Here is a 19,213-nt window from a genome sequence, read left to right on the forward strand (position 1 = left end):
TCATCAAAATAACAACGTAGACGCAAAAAGGCGAGACTTAATAAAACAAAAGGTAAACCTAAATATACTGGAAATATCTATCTTGAAAATGCTCTACAACATAAGTCTTGTTTTGTACTTATCTAGCTTTACTTCTTGCAAGCTGCACGCGGTGTGTTTTCGTTATTATTGTATTATTTTATGCTCGGTCGAAAAGCGCTCTATCTTGAGTCTAAGGATTTGCCATATGCAGACATATATGAAAATACTCTTCCTTCTGATTGACTTAGATAAATACAGTTTTCAGGTAATACAATGTATCACTTTACCGCTTCTTGCAACCTCTTAAAATACTTCAAGTACTTAAGATGTTTATATACAGTCACCTTGAAGACCATTCCTTTTGACAATAAAGAAAAGATTCCTACTTCGAATCCAGTGGGGAACGGATTAAATTGAGTTTATTGCCATAACTTGTAAACCGTGAGTTTGTAAAGTAAGTTTTACCCAGCTGCCTTCATTTTTAGTCGGAGTTTAAACATTTTGGCAGCTTGAAAAAATTGATAAAATGCTTAAGAAACTGCTGTTGTGATTGAATGCGGTTGTTCAGACCAAGCGCACAAAAATATTATCTGGGTTTAAATGAATTTTTGGGACCTTAAGGAAGCTACGACGGCGACTGTAAAGTGCGTTTTCAAAAGTTGTACAGTTCTTAGCCGGCTTTTACAAAACTACAACGTGAAATCAAGCTCGGTCTTAGAGCATAAACCCCAACGAAAAACTATTTAAGTTCCTTCTGGAATCAAACGGTGCTCACAAACGTCATGCAGAAGTTGAGGTGTCGCACCGTAGGAGACGACAAACCCATACAGGCGTTCGCGAAATTCTAGCTAAGTTTTAATCGGATTCCAATCCTCTTTTGCGTTGCCATTTGAACGAGAGACTCTTATCAGGTCCTTACTTTTGCATGTAAAACCCGTGTTTTCCCCTAGCAACATTATAAACAGCTCTGTTTTTCTATTTTTTTTATTTTTATTTTTTACGTGAAGCCATTAGTTATACTGAAAAGACTTGCATCAAGTTCTAATCTCAAGGTTGTGCAGTCCTTGTATGTTGCAGTTTGAAATTAAGTCAATGTGTTGTGGAAATGGTAAATTGGTCAGAAGTTCTTTTCAGACTAATGACCAACCAAGCACTTTTAAATGCGCTCGTGCACGATGCAAAGCGTGTCCTTTCATTCACAACACTGAGGAAATATCGGGACCCAAACGATCCATCAAGATCACCGATCACTTCACGTGCACCTCCGCCAATGTAATCTATTGTTTTACTTGCGCTTATTGCAAAACGATTTACATTGGCGAAACAGGCAGAAGACTAGGTGACCGATTCGGAGAACACCTTCGCGACGTGGAGAGGAATGACAAGGACACATCGAAACCAATCCCTAGACATTTTAATTTACCCAGTCATTCTAAGTAACATATGGCAATCTGCGGTCTTTCCCTACACTTAGGTAGCATGGAAAGCCGCAAAACTCTTCAAAAAAAGCCTCATCTTTCAAACCGGCAGTCTAAATCCCACAGGTACCAACGAACGCTTTTCATTCCACTAATTTATTCGTGTTTTTCTCGTTGCCATGATCCCACCAATCACGTAGCTTCATTTTCTGCTTTTAAAAGTACACACAACCCATAATTCTTCTATTCGGTCCGAGTAACCGTAACGGTGGCCAATTTACCATTTCAACTTTGTTGATATATTCAAATCATTTCGTTACCCCCACCGACGCAGCCCCAAACAGTTTCTTTAGAAACTATCAGCCTTTTTACATATTTCTTATAATTCTTGTGACAATCGTGAAGCGATTGTTGATAACATTTCCTATCCTAATTGGACTAAGTGAAAAGTATCTCAAGTATTGCGTCAACTACTGGGAATGGGTTAGGTGAGGGAAAAAAACCTAAGTCGCCGGAGTCCAGATCCTCTTTCAGAACTATCGCAAACGAAAAACTTTAATTTGTTTGAAGATCGATATATTATATAGCTCTAGCTGCCGAATTATCTAGTTTAAATTTTTTAGGAATTAAAAACTAGGATTATTTGCGTCGTAAATGAGACACAAGACTACTAGAGGCAATTATATTTATTGCATGTAAAATAATCCTTCTGAGATTTTATGATTTTAATATAATCATATTAAAGCAGGTTTCTGTTAAACATTCTGTACTGGTTAGCACTGGATACGAGAGAGCAAGGGTGACTTTTCATCATTTGCTGAAATACTCTTTCTGTCATCCTTTTTTATCTCGTCCGTAAAGCTGCCATGTTCAATCGTCTGATCGGTATTTTCCAATGTGGTCTTAAAACGAGTTTCTGGCAACAGCGTGCACAGCAAGGCAGAAGCAAGAGCTACTACACCCATGATTCCATATGGGAGTAAAGGGTTTATGCGTTCCTAGAAATGTCAATAAGAGAGGATGAGTCATTACTACTTTTACTCAACATATGACTTTTAGTTCATCTTTGGATTGCTGACACTGTCGGTGACACTGATCCAGGAGGACCAGTCATTCATTATAGCGAAGGAAGGGGGGGGAAGGGTTGTTGAGGATCTCGGTCATGATGTCACGATAAATTTTATCTGAACCCCACCCCCCCATCCGTATGATCCTTCCCCTCACTAGCAACTAATTAACTCTGTTAAGGATGTCTGTTCCCTTCCCGTTCCCCCTGAAAACCATGTGATCCCCCCCCCAAAAGAACCCTCATATTCCTCCACCCAGGCGACAAATAATTCATCCTTCCTACCCATACTTATCAAACGACTTCTTTTATGCGAGGTCATAATCTTTCGTTTGTTAACCCCGATCCAGGAAAACAATGAGTTGGAAACAGTGGACAGATGAAGCGAGACGTTACTTACAAGAAAGAGGATATAGGTACAAAGAATCGAGTCAATTCTGCCGCAGCCTGAGGATGTACTTAGACCAGTGTTTCTAAATTGATAAGACCATCAGTCATTAAATTTGCGAAATGAGCGTCAAAAATAATAATAATAAAAAAAAAACACTAAGAATCGTCATTCCATTTTTCCAGATAAATCGGTGCCCTCTCCCAATTTCGTTGTTCTTTCAACGTTTGCTATGAGGTTCTGTTATCTCGATGCTAGAATTTTTCGACCCGATATTTTTATCAGTATGCAAGTATTTTGCATCAGGCTTAATTAGCCTTTCATTCAATTGCCACGGCAGTATAACAGCGTTAAGACACTGATAACCTAGGTAACACAGTTCATCATCCCGCTGACTCCTTTAAAGAGGAGGCGGCGTGGCCTACTGGTTAGGGTGCTGGACTTGTAATCCAGTGTCCTGGGTTCAAGTCCTCCACCCTGCCACTCACTGGATTTGCTCTCGGTTGCCCCGAGTTCAACTTCTCGGTTCTGCTCTGTAAATAGCCCACTGGTCTGCCTCCTGCCAGTGGGGATTTTCAAGCACTTAGTTAGTCTACATTGTGGCTGAAAAGCCCCTATGGGGGAGCCTCAATAAACGGATTTATTTGTCGATTTAATTATTTGTCAATTTTTGTCTCGACGATCCTACCTATACGATTATTTTCGCAAGATGACTTTAATTCAATTCTCAGCTTTCCTACCTCAGTACAGTGGGAAATAACTCGGACGAATAAAGGTAGATTCCATTAAAAGAGATCGAGATCCAGAACTTTGCCCAAATCATCGACAAGAATATTTTACCAGCAAAGATTACTGCAAGAGTAAAACAAAACGAGATGCCGCCTTCGCTTTAGCCGGATACAAACTTAGCTGTGTAATCTAGCTGCAATAACTAGAGCTCAGGCTTTGCCCCAGCAAAAGTTCGCCCACTCTCACACACTAGCCCGTATCATCAATATATAAAAAAGCTGGTTTTCAGCAGGCCGGGGGCGTAAACTAAGTATAAGAGTTAAAAAACTATAATTAAAATGCATTGATTGTGATGTGTTTTGACGATCGCACGGTGCAACTGCATAAACTCCCGGCTATTGTCTTGCTCTCAGGAATCCTGTTTTACTCCCCTTTTTTAGCTTTAGGTGTTTTAACAAATCCATGGAACTACTTAACACATGCAATCTACCTCCCCTCCTCAAAGTAAAAATGATGGCGAGCGCCCCACAAAGGCAATGTCAAACAATTTTTACTCCATTTGCTACCTTCGTTTGAAGCATCATATGTGTTCAAAAGCGCTGCGCATGCAATGCCTGTGGCAGATAATGCCAAGGGAACAACGACTCCTCTCTTACGGCCGAATCTGCAATAGAATGACAACCATTATATGTGTTCAAAAACGCTGTACCTGCAATTCCTGTGGCAGGTAATGCCAAGGGAACAACGACTCCTATCTTACGACCGAATCTGCAACAGACTTACGCGAACAACTCACGTTAGCCTTCTATTAATTTACGAATTTAAACTGTAGTTGCGGTTAAATCTTATTTGGGTCGCTTCCGTTTTTACTGATTAGCTTAACCTGTTGTAGATCCAGGTGCCTGCTGGGATAGTTGGGAGTTGAACAAGACTTTCAATAAAGAAGTTGAAGTACATGTTTCCACCGATGTTTGACGCGCTCAGAGATAATCCATAGAACATCATATTGACTGCAATCCTAGAGTGCAAATGAACGGACTGATATAAGAATAAGAAAAAAAAAAAGCAGTCCTCCGAGTATTCTGGGCGTTTTTTGTAGGCGGGTAGGATAACACGATTCGCTGTTGTTTCGCCCACGAGTCGTTTCGCTAATGACTAGTTCACTAACGTCTTAGGTCGTTTCGCCAACGTCTCATGTCAGTTTCTTAACGTCTCATAGGTGTTTTCGCTTACGTTTCAGGTTATTTTATTAGCGTCTCTTTTTAGTTTTGTTTTCTTCGAAGATGGCGATAAATATAATGACATGCTTTACCATCTCCGTCAAAACAAAGTCAACGTGAAACAACTGTAAAGTTGACAATTTAACTCACCAGCTGAAGCACGTTACTACGGTCGTCGCCCTAAGATATCTCGTCCTGAATGAATCCCGAATATCACCGAGTCTTGTTTCGCTGCCAGTTTTTGTTTCAATTTCCAATCGTTCTTCTGGAAGCTCTTTGCCATTGACTCGAGCGATTTTCCTGTAGAGTTTTTCAGCCTCTTCCATTTTCCCTTTTACCAACAACCAGCGGAGGGACTCAGAGTAAAGGCTAAGGAGGCAACCGGAGGCATGAATGAAAATTTGGTCCATTCAAATATGAAACAGTCCGTACAATTTTCCTACGTAGGCGGTAAAGTAACGATAAAACTGAAGTTGAGAAATGTCAACAAGTGTAGTTTAGCCTTCTCTGATACAACTTGGATCCTTATTTTCCTACAAACCACTGTGGATCAGTCCGAAATGGTCATAAGTCCTTTCGTGGAGTCAGATTTTGAGAGGGTAGTGAGATCCAATTTCTTTTGGAAGTCTAGAGCATGCAGTCGAAAGCAAAACGCTTGGAGGCTATTCTTACCGACAAAAGAGGACAGTGCATGTAATTAATGATATCTCGATCTTGTTTTTGTTTTGGTGCTACTGAATGTCTCCCTTACATAATTGTTATCCCTGAGCACTCAAATAATCGCTGCCTCGAAAAGAACTTTTCAGCCACAATGTAGACTAACAAAGTGCCTCCTTACTCAAAATATGTTCATAAGTAAATATGTTCAAAAGTAACGACCTAACAATATTTTTTAACAGGAATTCGAATTGATTTTTCTTACTTACAAAAAGAAAGAAAATATGTTCATAAGCAACGAATTGACAGCATTTTTAAACAGGGGTTCGAATTCATTTTTCCCTACTTACAAAAAGCCAAAAAGAGCCATAATTGCAGGCGCCCCAGTCAAGGCACATAACTTTCTCCAGTCTCTGACAAGATATGCAAGCCCCGCCAAGGTAGTGAGACTCAGTCCGCAATAGATATGATAACATGCTCCCATGACGCTGCGATCTTTGACACCTACAAGTTCGTTCACTAGTACATAATTGGAAACACTCATTCCGCCTAAAATGAGAAAATAAGCAGAATAGGAGAAGAACATTTTCGCACAGTTACTCAAGATCTCAGTGTTATGATTTAACTTACAATCATGGTTTTATAGGACAATGAAGTCACTAGGCAAGAGTGCTAAAACTTAAACGTCCATAACGTCAACGTAAAAACGGACACTAAGACGATCTAAAACAAAACGACCTTAAACAATTTATACCGCTGAATAAGACGCAGTAGACGGATGCGTACGAGATATGGCAAGCACTTATCAGTTGTTGTTGTTGTTTATTTTTTATGACGGTGTCATAAACGAAAAATTTATTTGTTTTCATCGTTAAAGGCTAAGTACTTAGAAACATGCCTATGAAGAACCCCATGGCAAATTTGAAGAATGCAAACAGCCAGTAATAATTTGAAATGGCAGACAAAATATCGAAGCGGGTTATAAAGAATCCTGAAATATAGACAGCTTTCTTTCTACCGAATTTATCCCCCAGTGGTCCTATCATTATGGCGCCCAAAGACCATCCAGCAAAAATCAGAGAAGAAGAAATAGTTCCGTAAATAGCGTTGTTACAAACCAGATAAAACTGCAAAAATCATAGTTATTTGTTAGTCGCGACTAGTTTTAGTTTTTCTTTTGAATGGTTAAGAAAGCGGCGCGAATTTCCTGCACAGATCACAGTGCGAAATGAAACAAAATCAAAGCAATTCCGGCTTCCCTTGACATCTTGAGAATTGCTCTATTGATAACCATCTAATCAAAATATTCGTCCAGCAATAATCGTCGAAAAATTGGCGTCTTGAAATTTCAACTGAAGAACAGACCATGATCCAGGCTCAATGGAAATCCAACTTCCTCTTCAGGGATCCAAGAAACTGACAAACCAAACATGAGGGTATTGCGCATATGCACCCACAGTTGTAGAGCACGAGCTTATAAGTCTGAGGAAACTAGACGCAAAAAGGTTTTAGACCGCTGATTTTCTAAGCTTACCTGCGTTACAATAGAAGTGAAGTCTTCCACGAACTCCCAGGAGGTTCTTGATATGTTACACCGGAAATTGTAATTCAGGTCGCCAGGTTTCATGGTCCCACCGAAGGGGCATTCGGTGCTGTTACTAGAAACGCACCGCCAAGCTGGTTCAGCGGTAATAAAAGTCATTAGCAGCACCGGCCATGCATACCAGAAACACTGGTTGACACTGGATAAGACCAGACTAAATAGCTGAAATCGTCCAAAGCTGCCAATTTTCTCCAAGACTTCGTCTGCTGTCATTGCCATTTTTAAAACATTGATAACCTTATATAGATCGCTCGATTCAGCCACAACTTTAACTATGATCGGTCAAGAGATGATGATGGGAGTGAAAAGATCAAAAGATCCAGGTTACAGAGCCAGAATGGCATATTTTTTTTTGTGTGTGTTCTTGAGCAAGAATTTTGACTGTCACATACCATAGCTTCTCTCTGCCCAGAAGTGCCAAAGGGTACAATAACTGATATAAGCTGCAGCCTTTACCCTATTGCTACATAAATTGAGAGCCAGGAAAGAAAGCCAACCGTGCTTGTAGCACATTAAATCCAAGAGAATCATTTGTGTTTTATTTGTTTCGACTGTCTTCTACTGCCAACTTTATAAGGTACTAACTTTAAAATTGTGCTCAACAAATTACATTTTCTTGCCTGGGCCAAAGCAGGCAATCTTGAGTGGGTTCGATGGGTCCATCTTGCCCGCTTTGGTAGACAATCGGAACACAGGATTCACTTTATATTGCCCACGGTCTCTGTCGGCTATATAATAATATGTGGGCAAGATGACGCGAATCCTGTGTTCTGATTGGCTACCCGAGTGGGTAAGATAGGCCCATCTTGCCCGCTCGGGATTGCCCGCATTGATCCCGCGCATGAAAAAAATAGAATTAGAACTACGTTCACAAATCTTGGACAAGTTTGGCCATGGAAACGCAAAAAGCAGCAGAAGATAGTCAAAACAAAGAAAATAGAAACGACTCTCGTGAATTTGTTGTGTTGCAAACAGATGGCTTTCTTTCCCGGCTCTCGAGGTAAACAAGTCATTTCTTAATTCTTAAAAAAGCCAAATGTTTCTGCAATATAAAAACTCATTTATTAACCAAGCCTGTTTGATCAGGACGGCTGGATATTAGCATCGTTCTTTTTTCGCATTTTTATGGACCTCAACTTCGTCTCGGTCCGTACAAATGCAAAAAGAAGAACTCGGCCAATATCCAGTCATCCTATAACTCTTTTATTCTGCTAACTTTTCCCAGGAGAACTACGGTATAAAAGATTCTGCCTCATCCGAGAAGGTGAAAAAGTTATACCATGAGCTCAACTTGAAGCAGGTCTACAAGAACTTCGAAGAGAAAAGTTACAAGGACATTGTAGAACTTATATCGCAGAAATCTGCCAACCTGCCTGAAGGATTGTTTCTAGAATTTGTGAAGAAAATCTACAAGCGGGATAAATGAGCAGCTTTGACCCAAACTAGAGTTAGCGTTATTGCATCTCCTAGAGATGAGGGCTTTGAATTAGTTTACAAAAACGGAAATAAAAACAAAGTTAAAATACTCAAGTTCTTATGGAAGTCTTAACTTGATAGAAATCAAAGACACGAAGAAGGGTTTTGATTCTTTAAGTTGGTGCAAGTATAACCGTTCACGGCACATTTGCTTAAGTATTCCAGGAAGATCGTTGTTTTCTCTTGAACGACCACCACTGTTATTTTGACTCACAGAAATACCGGCAGAAGAAGAAGACACGGGTGTGCTGGTAAGAATTTCTTCGCTTCTCTCTTCAATCGGCTGCGGAAAATTTAGCGAGATAAACGCGCGGCTGATGTGTAAAAGAACATTTGACCTACCAGTATAAATGATTGACTTGTCCCTTTTCGAGTCCACAATAAGGCTAAAATTTACTTTAGAACTTCTTAAAACTTTAATGTGTTCGAATATGCCAAGACAAACAGACGCCTTCCGCTACCTTACAGAATGTGGTATTTTAAACAATTTCACCATAAGGAAATGGATGAGAATTTGAAACGAAAGCAGGAATGAAAACCAATTTGTCGTCGTTACCTATGCAAGGCTAGCTTATTGTATTGATTTCCTAATCGAACACGGTGCTAACAGCTGAAATGTGCGTGGAATTCCGCAGTTAATCACAGGGGGCCTAATTAGATTATGTCGTGAAGTATTAAAATACTGATGTTGTGATTTTCACAAAGTTCAACCTGGTTTTTCCATGCGGAAATGCAACTAATTTTTATATCCTCGAAAACGATACTATTTCCACTTATCATGAGCTTAATCTGAACCGATTCTGAGTTATACCGCATGGGGCAAATGATAATTGAAAATTTGCCAAGATATGTGACATTTGGGTTTTAAAATATTGGTGATTTTCAAAAGCGTTCCGTGAGGTCAATATGAGATGAAATGGTCCTGTTGCAGATTAAAACCATACCTCTATTCCTCCTATTCAAATTTATAAAATTGATAGCAGCTTGCCTTCTTTTGCGCTTTTCATGACCAAAGTTCATTTGCCTCTAATCGGGGCACTGATTTCCGCCATATTACGGCTACCAACGCTCGTTTCAGTTTTCGTGAATTTTCTAGGATAAAGAGGGAAGTCTGGGGAAAAAAAACTTTACCACGTTTCTGTCTTTACTATTAGGTGTCTCTGGGAAAAATGTGAAGGTTTTCAATTTTCTAAACATGAGCCACATTTTTCGATTTTCACTCGGTCAATTCACAAAGTCGCTTTTAAGGTGTTTATGTACAGTTTCCTTGGAGACCATCCTCTTGACAATAAAGAAAATATTCCTACTTCGAATCCAGTGTGGAACGGATTAAATTGAGTTTATTACCGTAACTTATAAACCTTGAGTTTGTAACGTAACTTTTTCCTAGCTGCCTTCATTTTTAGTAGGGCTTAGAACATTTTGGCAGCGTTTAAGAACTGCTGTTTTGATTGAATGCTTGTTGTTTAGACTAAGTGCACAAAAACATTGTTTGGGCTTGAATGAATTGTAGGGACCTTAAGCAAGCTACGACGGCAACGGTAAAGTGTGTTTTTAAGTGTAGTACAGTTCTTAGCCGTCCTCTGCAAAACTACAACGTGAAATCAGCTTGGTCTTAAAACAGAAACCCGGATCAAACGCTACTCACAGACGTCATGCAGAAGTTGAGGTGTGGCACCGTAAGAGACGACAAACACATGCAGCCATTCGCGAAATTCTAGTTAATTTTCAATCGAAGTCCTCTTTCTGAGTTGCCGTTTGAACAAAAGACACTTATTAGGCCCGTATTTTTGCACGTGAAACCCATGTTTTCCTTCCCCCGCAAAATTATAAAAAGCTCTGTTTTTTATGTTTATTATTATTCTTATATTTTTACGTGAAACCATTAGCTATACTGATAAGAGTTGCATCAAGATCTAATCTCAAGATTGTGCCGTCTTTGTCTGATGCAGTTTGAAAGTAAGTCAATATGTTATAGAGTTATATATGATTTTTTAATTAAGTTCGAAATGTTTTCTGCAGTGTAAACCCTTAAAAACTACCAGTCAAAGAGCAATTGGTTGGCAGCGCTGTAGCCATTTTGTATTTTCAACGTTTCTGAGTTGCATTTGTCATTAGGTAGTATATCATTCAAACAGTTACATGTTATTCACTTCCTTAACAAGTTAAAACGATATGTATAATAATTTGTAATTTGAGAATTGAGTGAACAAATCATGTAAACATTTTAGCGCGCTACTTTGCAGAGACGAAGGTTTACCACACAACACCGGCGTCAAACATCAGTACAGCGCTTTATCTAGGCACACATTTAAAGCATGAACACTTGTCCTGTTTGCTTCTCAATGTTCAAATTCACTTTTGGATCTTAAAAAATCTTGAAATGCCCCCTGATTAATTCTCAAGAATCATGAATAAATGAGAACAGAGAAAAGAATTTTCATTTTGTTAAGGTTCCTTACTGTAAAAACGGGTAGCTGTCTTAGCTTTAGTGCAAAAACCTGTCACCTAAAAATTTACCTGTAACTTAAACGTATTTTATCAAACAACTAAGTAGATGGGTGAATAAATATAATGAAATGTTTTCCAAAGACCTAGCAAAAGTAAGCAACGTTTAACCGCAATATCATGTAATATTTTGTTGTCTATACTTAGTACTGTGCCACATGATCCAGCCTGCATATAATAAATATTCTAATTTAAGCAATTTTACAGCACGTGAGTTATGAGTCTAGAGCGTTTGATCACTGAACAACACAGTTCACGGCTCTTCAACTGTGACATTGCGATCAGTAAGATTTTTGAATGCAGACCATTTAAGAGCAGAACCATGAGATATGCTACAACACGTGTACTGGGCGGCAATGTCGCTTTCGGACAGAACTTTATCTCAAATGTTGACACCTGCCAATCGGCCGTGAAGAGTTTGCTTTGGGTCATAACCTCCAGCAACAGAGTCTTGCTCTTGTCCAAGCACCAAAGCGCCGCCAGATTTAACGGTAGCGTTCCTGCTATTTGTAATCGTTTTCTGTTCTATAACTTTGCCATCTCTATAGAGTTTTGCTACTCCTTGACTGTTTTTCTAGGTGAGACACAAGTGTTTTCAGATATCATTGTAAAGATTTCTCGCCTCAAACCTGAAAAAAAGGAGGAAAAAAAGGAAAAAAGATAAGCACAACAGTGTCAAATATATTTAATCATTCAAGATCCGCTTTCTTTTTTGTTTGTTACTAAGTCAGTCAATGAAGAGTCATTCAGTCTGTCAGTCAGTTAGTCAGTCTATAGTAATCTGTAAAAAAACCTGTCAGTCATTCAGTCAGTCAGTCAGTCTGTCACCTAGTCAATCTGTCTGTCAGTCAGTCAATCTGTCGGTCAGTCAGGCAGTCAGTCTGTCAGTCAGTACATACATACATACATACGTTAGCTGACCACTCCCCATGGGGGCTTTTCAGGACCAATTCCCACCCATCCCATCCAAGGGGAGGACATCCACAACACAGTAATCTCGTGCGTGGGAAATTAACGTCTCCTACCCCTAACCCTGCAGGAGACCGGACCTACGGTTTATTCGTCCTCATTCGAGAAGACTAGAGTATCTATCCATTTCTTGATTATAGAAAGGTAGCAAATTCTCCTCACTTATTTTAAGACCATAAGTATCGGTCCGGCCGGGGCTCGAACCCTCGACCTCCCGCACAACACAATCCGGCGCTCTAGCCAATTGAGCTAACCGGGAGTCAGTCAGTCAGTCTTTCAGTCAGTTAGTCAGTCAGTCAGTCAGTTAGTCTGTCACCTAGTCAATCTGTCTGTCAGTCAGTATGTCAGTCAGTCAGTTAGTCAGTCAGTCAGTCTGTCACCTAGTCAATCTGTCTGTCAGTCAGTCAGTCAGTCTGTCAGTCTGTCAGTCAGTCAGTTAGTCAGTCAGTCAGTCAGTCTTTCAGTCAGTCAGTCAGTTAGTCTGTCAGTCAGTCAGTCAATCTGTCTGTCAGTCAGTTAGTCAGTCAGTCAGTCTGTCAGTCAGTCAGTCAGTCTGTCAGTCAGTCAGTCTGTCAGTCAGTCAATCTGTCTGTCAGTCAGTAAGTCAGTCAGTCAGTCTGTCAGCCAGTCTGTTCTGTCTGCTGGTCAGTCCGTCATATCCGTCAGTCAGTCTGTCACACAGTCAGTCAAGTTGTCAACCAGTCAGTCAGGTTGTCAGCCAATAAGTCTGTCTGCCAGTTAGTCGGTCAGCTAATCGTTTTTCAGTCACACAGTTTGTCAATCAGCAAGATAGTCTGTCGCCCATTCAATCAGTCTGTCATGTAGCCAGTCAGCCAGTTAATCTGTCTGCTTGTATGTTTAAATTCCTTTCTTTTCCTTCATGCGTTCGTGTCTAAAAAGGAGATCATGGTATGTCCTGTATTATGAGTTATCGTGGCTCCAATAAGAAATACCTCAACCCAGTTAAAAAATCCATGAAGCATTACCAGAATGTATTACGGTCAACTACCAGAGCCAGGGTTGGATTAATTTCGACGGAAATGCTATTGTCTTCTTGTTGAATGGCATAGCTTATGACAAACTGACCCCCTTGGTCTGCAACAAGTTTGATAAAAAAAACACACTGACAGCTGGCTGAGATCTGAGGCTATGGCTGGATTCTTCATAGCATAATTTTCTGTTGAACTCGGCTCCGGAAACACCATGAGGTACTCTACAACAGAGGAAATAAACTTCAGAAACTTCAAGACAATTGTTTGAGAAATTGCGCATTTTTAAAATATTTTTGCTTCTTTAGAAGTATCCAGTTTTTGTTTAAATTTTCCTTCGTTTTCGCAAGTGCCGCACGCTTATCGGGAACGATAGTCCAACAGTGTTCAGTCGTAAGCAACATAGAATAAGACACGCATAGGATAAAGATCTCGCTTTGTTGTTAAGTTCTGAATGACGTGCGGCTTAATCTAGGGCATAGTTTGCCCCTGCTTTCTTTTGCAAGATAACTGGTTCACGCTTCGCCCTAATCAACTATTTAATAATAATAATAATAATAATAATTTAATATTTGTATTGCGCAAATTAACATGTCGAACCCCTTGGTTTGCAACATGTTTGATTTAAGGCCATATACTAAATATAAAGTAAAGAATACGAAAAATCGTTGCATCGATGTCTTTGTTAGTGCGAAGGGTGACGAAGGAAATACGCAAAGTCATCACTCACTTGTAAATAGAATATCAAAAGATGGACGCATGTTTTAAGGTGACTAGTACCAGTTTTCATCTTTTTTACGGTTTGTAACTTTGAAAGAATACAAGAAAAAGACTGACCAAGGCCACTTGAACACTTTTACGGGGTTGAATTATATAATTACTGGTCATTCAAAAATAGGTGTCATTTCGTCAACGGCAGTTTCCATGGCAACGTTTCCAAAGGATTATTCAGACACATTTTTCAACTTATGGCTCAAATAGCCCGGTGGGAAAGAAAGCCAACTGTTGCATTACAATATGAAGAAACCTTTATGTTTTCTTTGTTTTGACTGTCTTCTGCCACTTTTTGCGACTACATCGCCGACGTTACCCAAAAATTACGAACTTTGTAAGATCATTCCAAGCAATTCTCTTCATGCGCGGGATAAGAAACGAGCAATCCCGAGCGGGTAAGGGGGGCCCATTTTGCCCGCTCGGGTAGAAATCAGAACACAAGATTTGCTTCATGTTGCCCACGGGCGCTGCCAGCGATATGATAACTCGTGTTACAACACCTCACAAAATGTATTAGCGGTGTCTTATAAGTTAGCTATAGCAGCTTTTCTAATCGTGACATCGGTACGCAAGTCGACGTATGCAGTTAAAGTTTTGCACGTTGTTGTTCCTTTCCTAAATCTGGTTCTCTTATCGCATAAGTGTATTATTTTTTCCTCATATAAGTTCTGTTCGCGCTAGGCTCTTCCCGACAAAGTCTTTGCTCTCTACTTCCCACATTACACCCATGAATCTCTTCTGCGTTTTCCTTTGTTTGAGAAATTTTCTCCAATTTTCGCCTAATCAAACAATAACCTGTGATTTCTAATAATGTATTTTAATAATTTTCTTGATCCGAGTAATAAAAAAATACAAATTTCCCAACGAAACCGATTAGTTCTGTCTGTTCATAGCAATCAAGTTTCGTTGCGATCTTACAAAATGAGACAAAAGTAGCGTAAACGGTAAAAAGCCTCGCGCCGCCATATTTGTTATGAATTTTCGACCTGCATCCCACGCGAGGAAACTGGTACGAGCCACCTTTAAGGTGGCTCGTACCACTTTCCTTGCGCGGGGAACAGGTCACTCTTGCGTGACGCGCACGAGAGGAACGTGCGAAAGAAGCGCGAGATCAAAAGATTAAAATTCAAAACAAAGATGGCGACGGGTATAATTTTTTCTACTTTTGTGAGAAGTTTACCTAAGGGCATGTATTTGGTGTGTTGAGCGGCTACTGTGAATGCAGGAGATAGAAACTAAGATAAAGAAGAAGATTTTTGGAGAAGTAAAGGTTGCTTTACTTCACATTTAAAAGAAATATTCAACCGATATGAAATCTTGCGACGGCGAAAAAAGAAGAACTCAAGTGAAGGATAATCTACCTGAAGTGGAAGAAGACTTTGAAACTTAAAGGAAAAAAATATGATATAGCCAGAAGTCGTGTGTAGGATTGTTAAGATGAGCCAGGGAGGCTATCTTTGACAGCTGTTTAACGATTTTCTTAATTAGCAGTAAACGTCTGTAAACAGCAGATGGTAGGCGCGCCCTCGAGCACACGCAATTGTCAGCGGTAGCTATAAGAGATCATGAGCAAATGTCGATCTTATAGAATCCAAATTTTAAAATGCGCGAGAACGCGTGCGGAAATTGCTAAACTCACGAAAGCTATTGCATGAAAACAAGTCCGGTAACCTCCTTCTTTTTATTGTTCCAATATGATAATAACGTCGAAAGGAATCATCAGAAAAAAAAACAAGAAAATTCTACGGAAGGAAATTTGCGATGTCTGAAAATTGCCTTTTTTCTAGATTTTCTGAAATTCCGCTCGGTAGAGTTTTTTAAAAATCTTTGTGCATTTTCCTTTTCAAGTGCTAAATGCAATCACTGAAAAAAATCATGGGATCACCGGGTTAGTTTTTGAATTATTTAAGCCACAAGCTAAAAAATGCGTCTGAATAAGCCTATGAAAGCGTTGCCATGGAAACTGCTAGTGGCGAAATGACACCTATTTTTGGATAACCAATGATTATATAATTCAACCCCCGTAAAAGTGTTCAACTGGCCTTGGTCAGTCTTTCTGTTGTATTCTTTCAAAGTTACAAACCATCAAAAAGACGAAAACCGGTACGAGCCACCTTAACCTATCCACCTAGCCTTCTTAGAGCTTGCGTGCGTGTGTGTGTGTGTGTATGTTTGTGGGTGAATACTCACCTTTATTACTTAACTGCGACTCTTACTTTGCTCTCTAATAGTTCCCTGAGCAAAACATGAGCACATAGCATAGCTTATCGACAGCCTAACCGTATGTATATGCGTGTACGCGAGCTTCTGTGCGTGCATATGCTGCGTGCGTGTACGTATGCAAGTGCGTGCATGCGTACGTTTGTGTCTGTGCTTGCCTTTGTTACTACTCTTAATTTAAACGCCATAAAGGGTTTTCCTTTAAACTGCCTACGCCCTAATTTTTTCAAGCGCCCGCCCACCAGCTTCATTGGTAAGAAGGCGGTTCAACGGAGTTTGCAAACAAGCTAAAACAAATGGAAATACGGCAAACTGTTACCAAACACTATTCATGCGGCATGTTAAATTCTATTTCAGTAGTTCTTGTTCTCTCAGGTGCAGTCCGTCAACAAAGCGGTTAATCGTCTACGCATGTGCGACTGTTGTATTGCTTGAGTAGGCAGAAGATCTAAAAATCCAAAGAATTGGAACTTTTTTGATAAAGCTAAACGAAAAACTGGTGAATTAACAGGAAACCCATGATTAACCAAGTTTGTGTTCGAGAATTATCGTGTTTTCCTCTTCTCTTCTTTTGTTTCTTTTTACAGATTTCTCTAATAGCTTCAGCTTTTCCACATATTTTGTGTACCAGTGATTGTTTGCTATGCTTTCCTTCAGGCTTTTGCGTGGGAAATTGGCACGCAATTTGACATCGACGAGTCGACGTTGACAATTTGACATTGATGATTTGACATTAACTTGTGATCGCTGTGCTGGCTCTGTCGGCAGAGGCAGATTCAGTTTCATCTGAGTGGTAGGTCTATGGTTTTCTATATCACGATTATATTCAAAGCGTTCAAAAAAACAACTTACACTTCCCTCTTCGCAGTCGAACGAATTTCACACATGTGTTCACTAAATGATTACAGTTTGAAGTAGTCGGCGTTGTATGGCAATCACTATCGATATGGGGAAATGCCGTTGAAGAGGTTTGTAGTCGATCTCGTAAAATCTTCAATGGATTTTTTCTTAGCTTCAGGATTTTGGTTTTTGGGCCATATCCTCGCACTTCAGCGAATATCAGCAAATTACAGCCGGCGGTTTCAAAATTACTCTTAATATTTCAGTTTTTAGGTGAAATTAGGTGTTGAACGGGATCTTAATCAAGTTTTATTGAATATATCACAACAATGTTTCATTTGATGAATTTTAAACGTGTTCTTAGTTATTGTGCTAATATTTCAAACCAGGAGATTACTTCTATTTCGCCATGGTAGGTAAATTACAAACGTCTTATTCTATCTATTCGTTCTAAGCGCGCTCGTGGGCAATAAGAAGCGAATCCTTTCTTCCTTAATTTGGAGCTGACCTGGGTGAGATTTTGGAACAATAACTCACCTATATTGCACCGCTGTTTTTCTTCTGGTCCTGATGAACACGTGCAGCCATTGTTAACTGATATGAAATGGATAGAGAAAAGAAATAATAATAGAAAAAATTACACTTTTAAAGACAAGTCAGTGTGTAGTCAAATGACGACTAGTGATGGCTTAGCAGGAATCAGATAGGCCACAAACGTACGCTGGTATAACATTATTTTTGAAAATATTGCTCTAGAAACTAAAAGTTTTAAATTACCTCTTTCGCAGTGTCTTCCTGTATATGCTTCCGTACAGCGACACTTGTAACTGTTTTTCCGATACAGAGGTACACAGGTCCCTTTGTTCTGACAGGGCGTCATCGCTGACAGGGCGTCATCGAGCATGGAGACTAAGATCGAGAAAATCAAGTACTAACTTCGTTGATAAAAACCAGTAGTAGTAGCAGTAGTACTTTATTTAGACACATTTCACCAGTGAACCTGGGGCTCATTTAAATGTTAACGTGTATGGTAAAATTAAAATGTAAAATTTGAATATGTTATCTATTCGATAAAAATACAAAAACCAGACTATACAAATTTAATATGTTAACTACTCGATACAAAGATTACAGCAACAATTGGCCTTGGCAGTCAGGTTAACATTGTTTAGTAAATTTTTAAACTTCTAAGATCGAGAGGACGCTCTTCTTATATTGTCAGGTAGGTTGTTCCATAAACATGAAGTTATGTAACGATAAGATTTCAACAAATACTTTGATTTAAAAGTAGGCTGATTTAGCTTACAATAACCTCTTAGGTCATAATTGCTAGAACGCAATGAGAACAATTCCTTGATGTAGTTGGGACCCGTATTAAATGAAGATTTATAAAGAAGGATTAGGACTTGCATGTATCTGCGATGTTCCAGGGACTTAATGTTTACTGTCTTAAGTAGATCGCCAAATGGAGTTGACTTGAGCAGAGTCATCAGTGTTCTGATAGCAAACTGATTGGTAAATTCTAGCTTGTTAGAAAGTCCAGGTGAAACTCCCACTAAACCATGTTACAAACTTTGATGACGGGTTGATAAAATGACTTAAAAATTGCTTGCGACGAACACAAAAGTAAACTGAGAAAAAGCCACAGAGAGACGTATTTTAGCGTTCAGTTAAAAGCTGAATGTAACTTATTCAAACGACTTTGACTGCCGGCTTCAGTAATCATCAGGATAAAATTTTAAAAAATGTGATGATAAAGATAAAACGATACAAAAAGAGTTTTACCGTAATATTGTCGTGATACCAAGAATGGTTGATACTGAACTTGTCTGAATGGGTGTAACGATCCGATGGAAGCAGTTCACATAGCAGATTTTCGATGTTATCAGCCAAATCTGTCAGGTTGAAGGACAAACATGGATCCTCATAGAGACATTTAAACGCGCACTCTAAGGAGTGTTGGACCAGTTCTTTCCCAAACATATGTAATGTTCAAATAGGAGCCTTCGTGAGCAAGAAAATTGGCGAAAGCAACCTCATTATGTGGTGATTGTCCTGTGTTTGATAAAGAAATGAAGGTAACCGATCAAAATAGTTTTGCTTATACTTTTTTATGAGATAGATAACAAAAAACTAATAATACTGCGACGGAGAGAGATCATACCTTTTGAGGTCTGCAAAGAGCTCGCTGATACAATCAGAGCAAGGAAACAGGAAGATAAATAGAAAAACTCCATCTTATTCTTTTAGCTCACAGAGAAATCATTTTCGTGCTGATAAACGGTTTCTAAACATCTGCTTCAGTTAACTCTAATGTTTTTCTCTGGCGTCACAA

The 19,213-nt window shown here is 39.4% G+C and overlaps 1 protein-coding gene and 1 pseudogene across 1 annotated transcript; both read right to left on the reverse strand.

Annotated features, from left to right (window-relative positions):
• Positions 1-2,105: 2,105 nt before the first annotated feature.
• LOC111319264 (solute carrier family 22 member 15-like) lies at positions 2,106-6,044 on the reverse strand. Its single transcript, XM_088755724.1, has 7 exons — positions 5,850-6,044; positions 4,993-5,211; positions 4,506-4,640; positions 4,189-4,286; positions 3,634-3,745; positions 2,906-2,978; positions 2,106-2,437 (listed from the first exon to the last, which is right to left on the reverse strand). Exons 1-7 carry the CDS (start codon positions 6,041-6,043, stop codon positions 2,213-2,215), a joined length of 1,056 nt encoding a protein of 351 aa, XP_088611850.1. The 5' UTR covers position 6,044; the 3' UTR covers positions 2,106-2,212.
• Positions 6,045-11,194: 5,150 nt separating this feature from the next.
• LOC148736266 (C-reactive protein-like) lies at positions 11,195-19,127 on the reverse strand (annotated as a pseudogene).
• Positions 19,128-19,213: the final 86 nt, after the last annotated feature.

Source organism: Stylophora pistillata, chromosome 3 (genome assembly GCF_964205215.1).
Source record: "Stylophora pistillata chromosome 3, jaStyPist1.2, whole genome shotgun sequence".
Taxonomy (NCBI): domain Eukaryota; kingdom Metazoa; phylum Cnidaria; class Anthozoa; order Scleractinia; family Pocilloporidae; genus Stylophora; species Stylophora pistillata.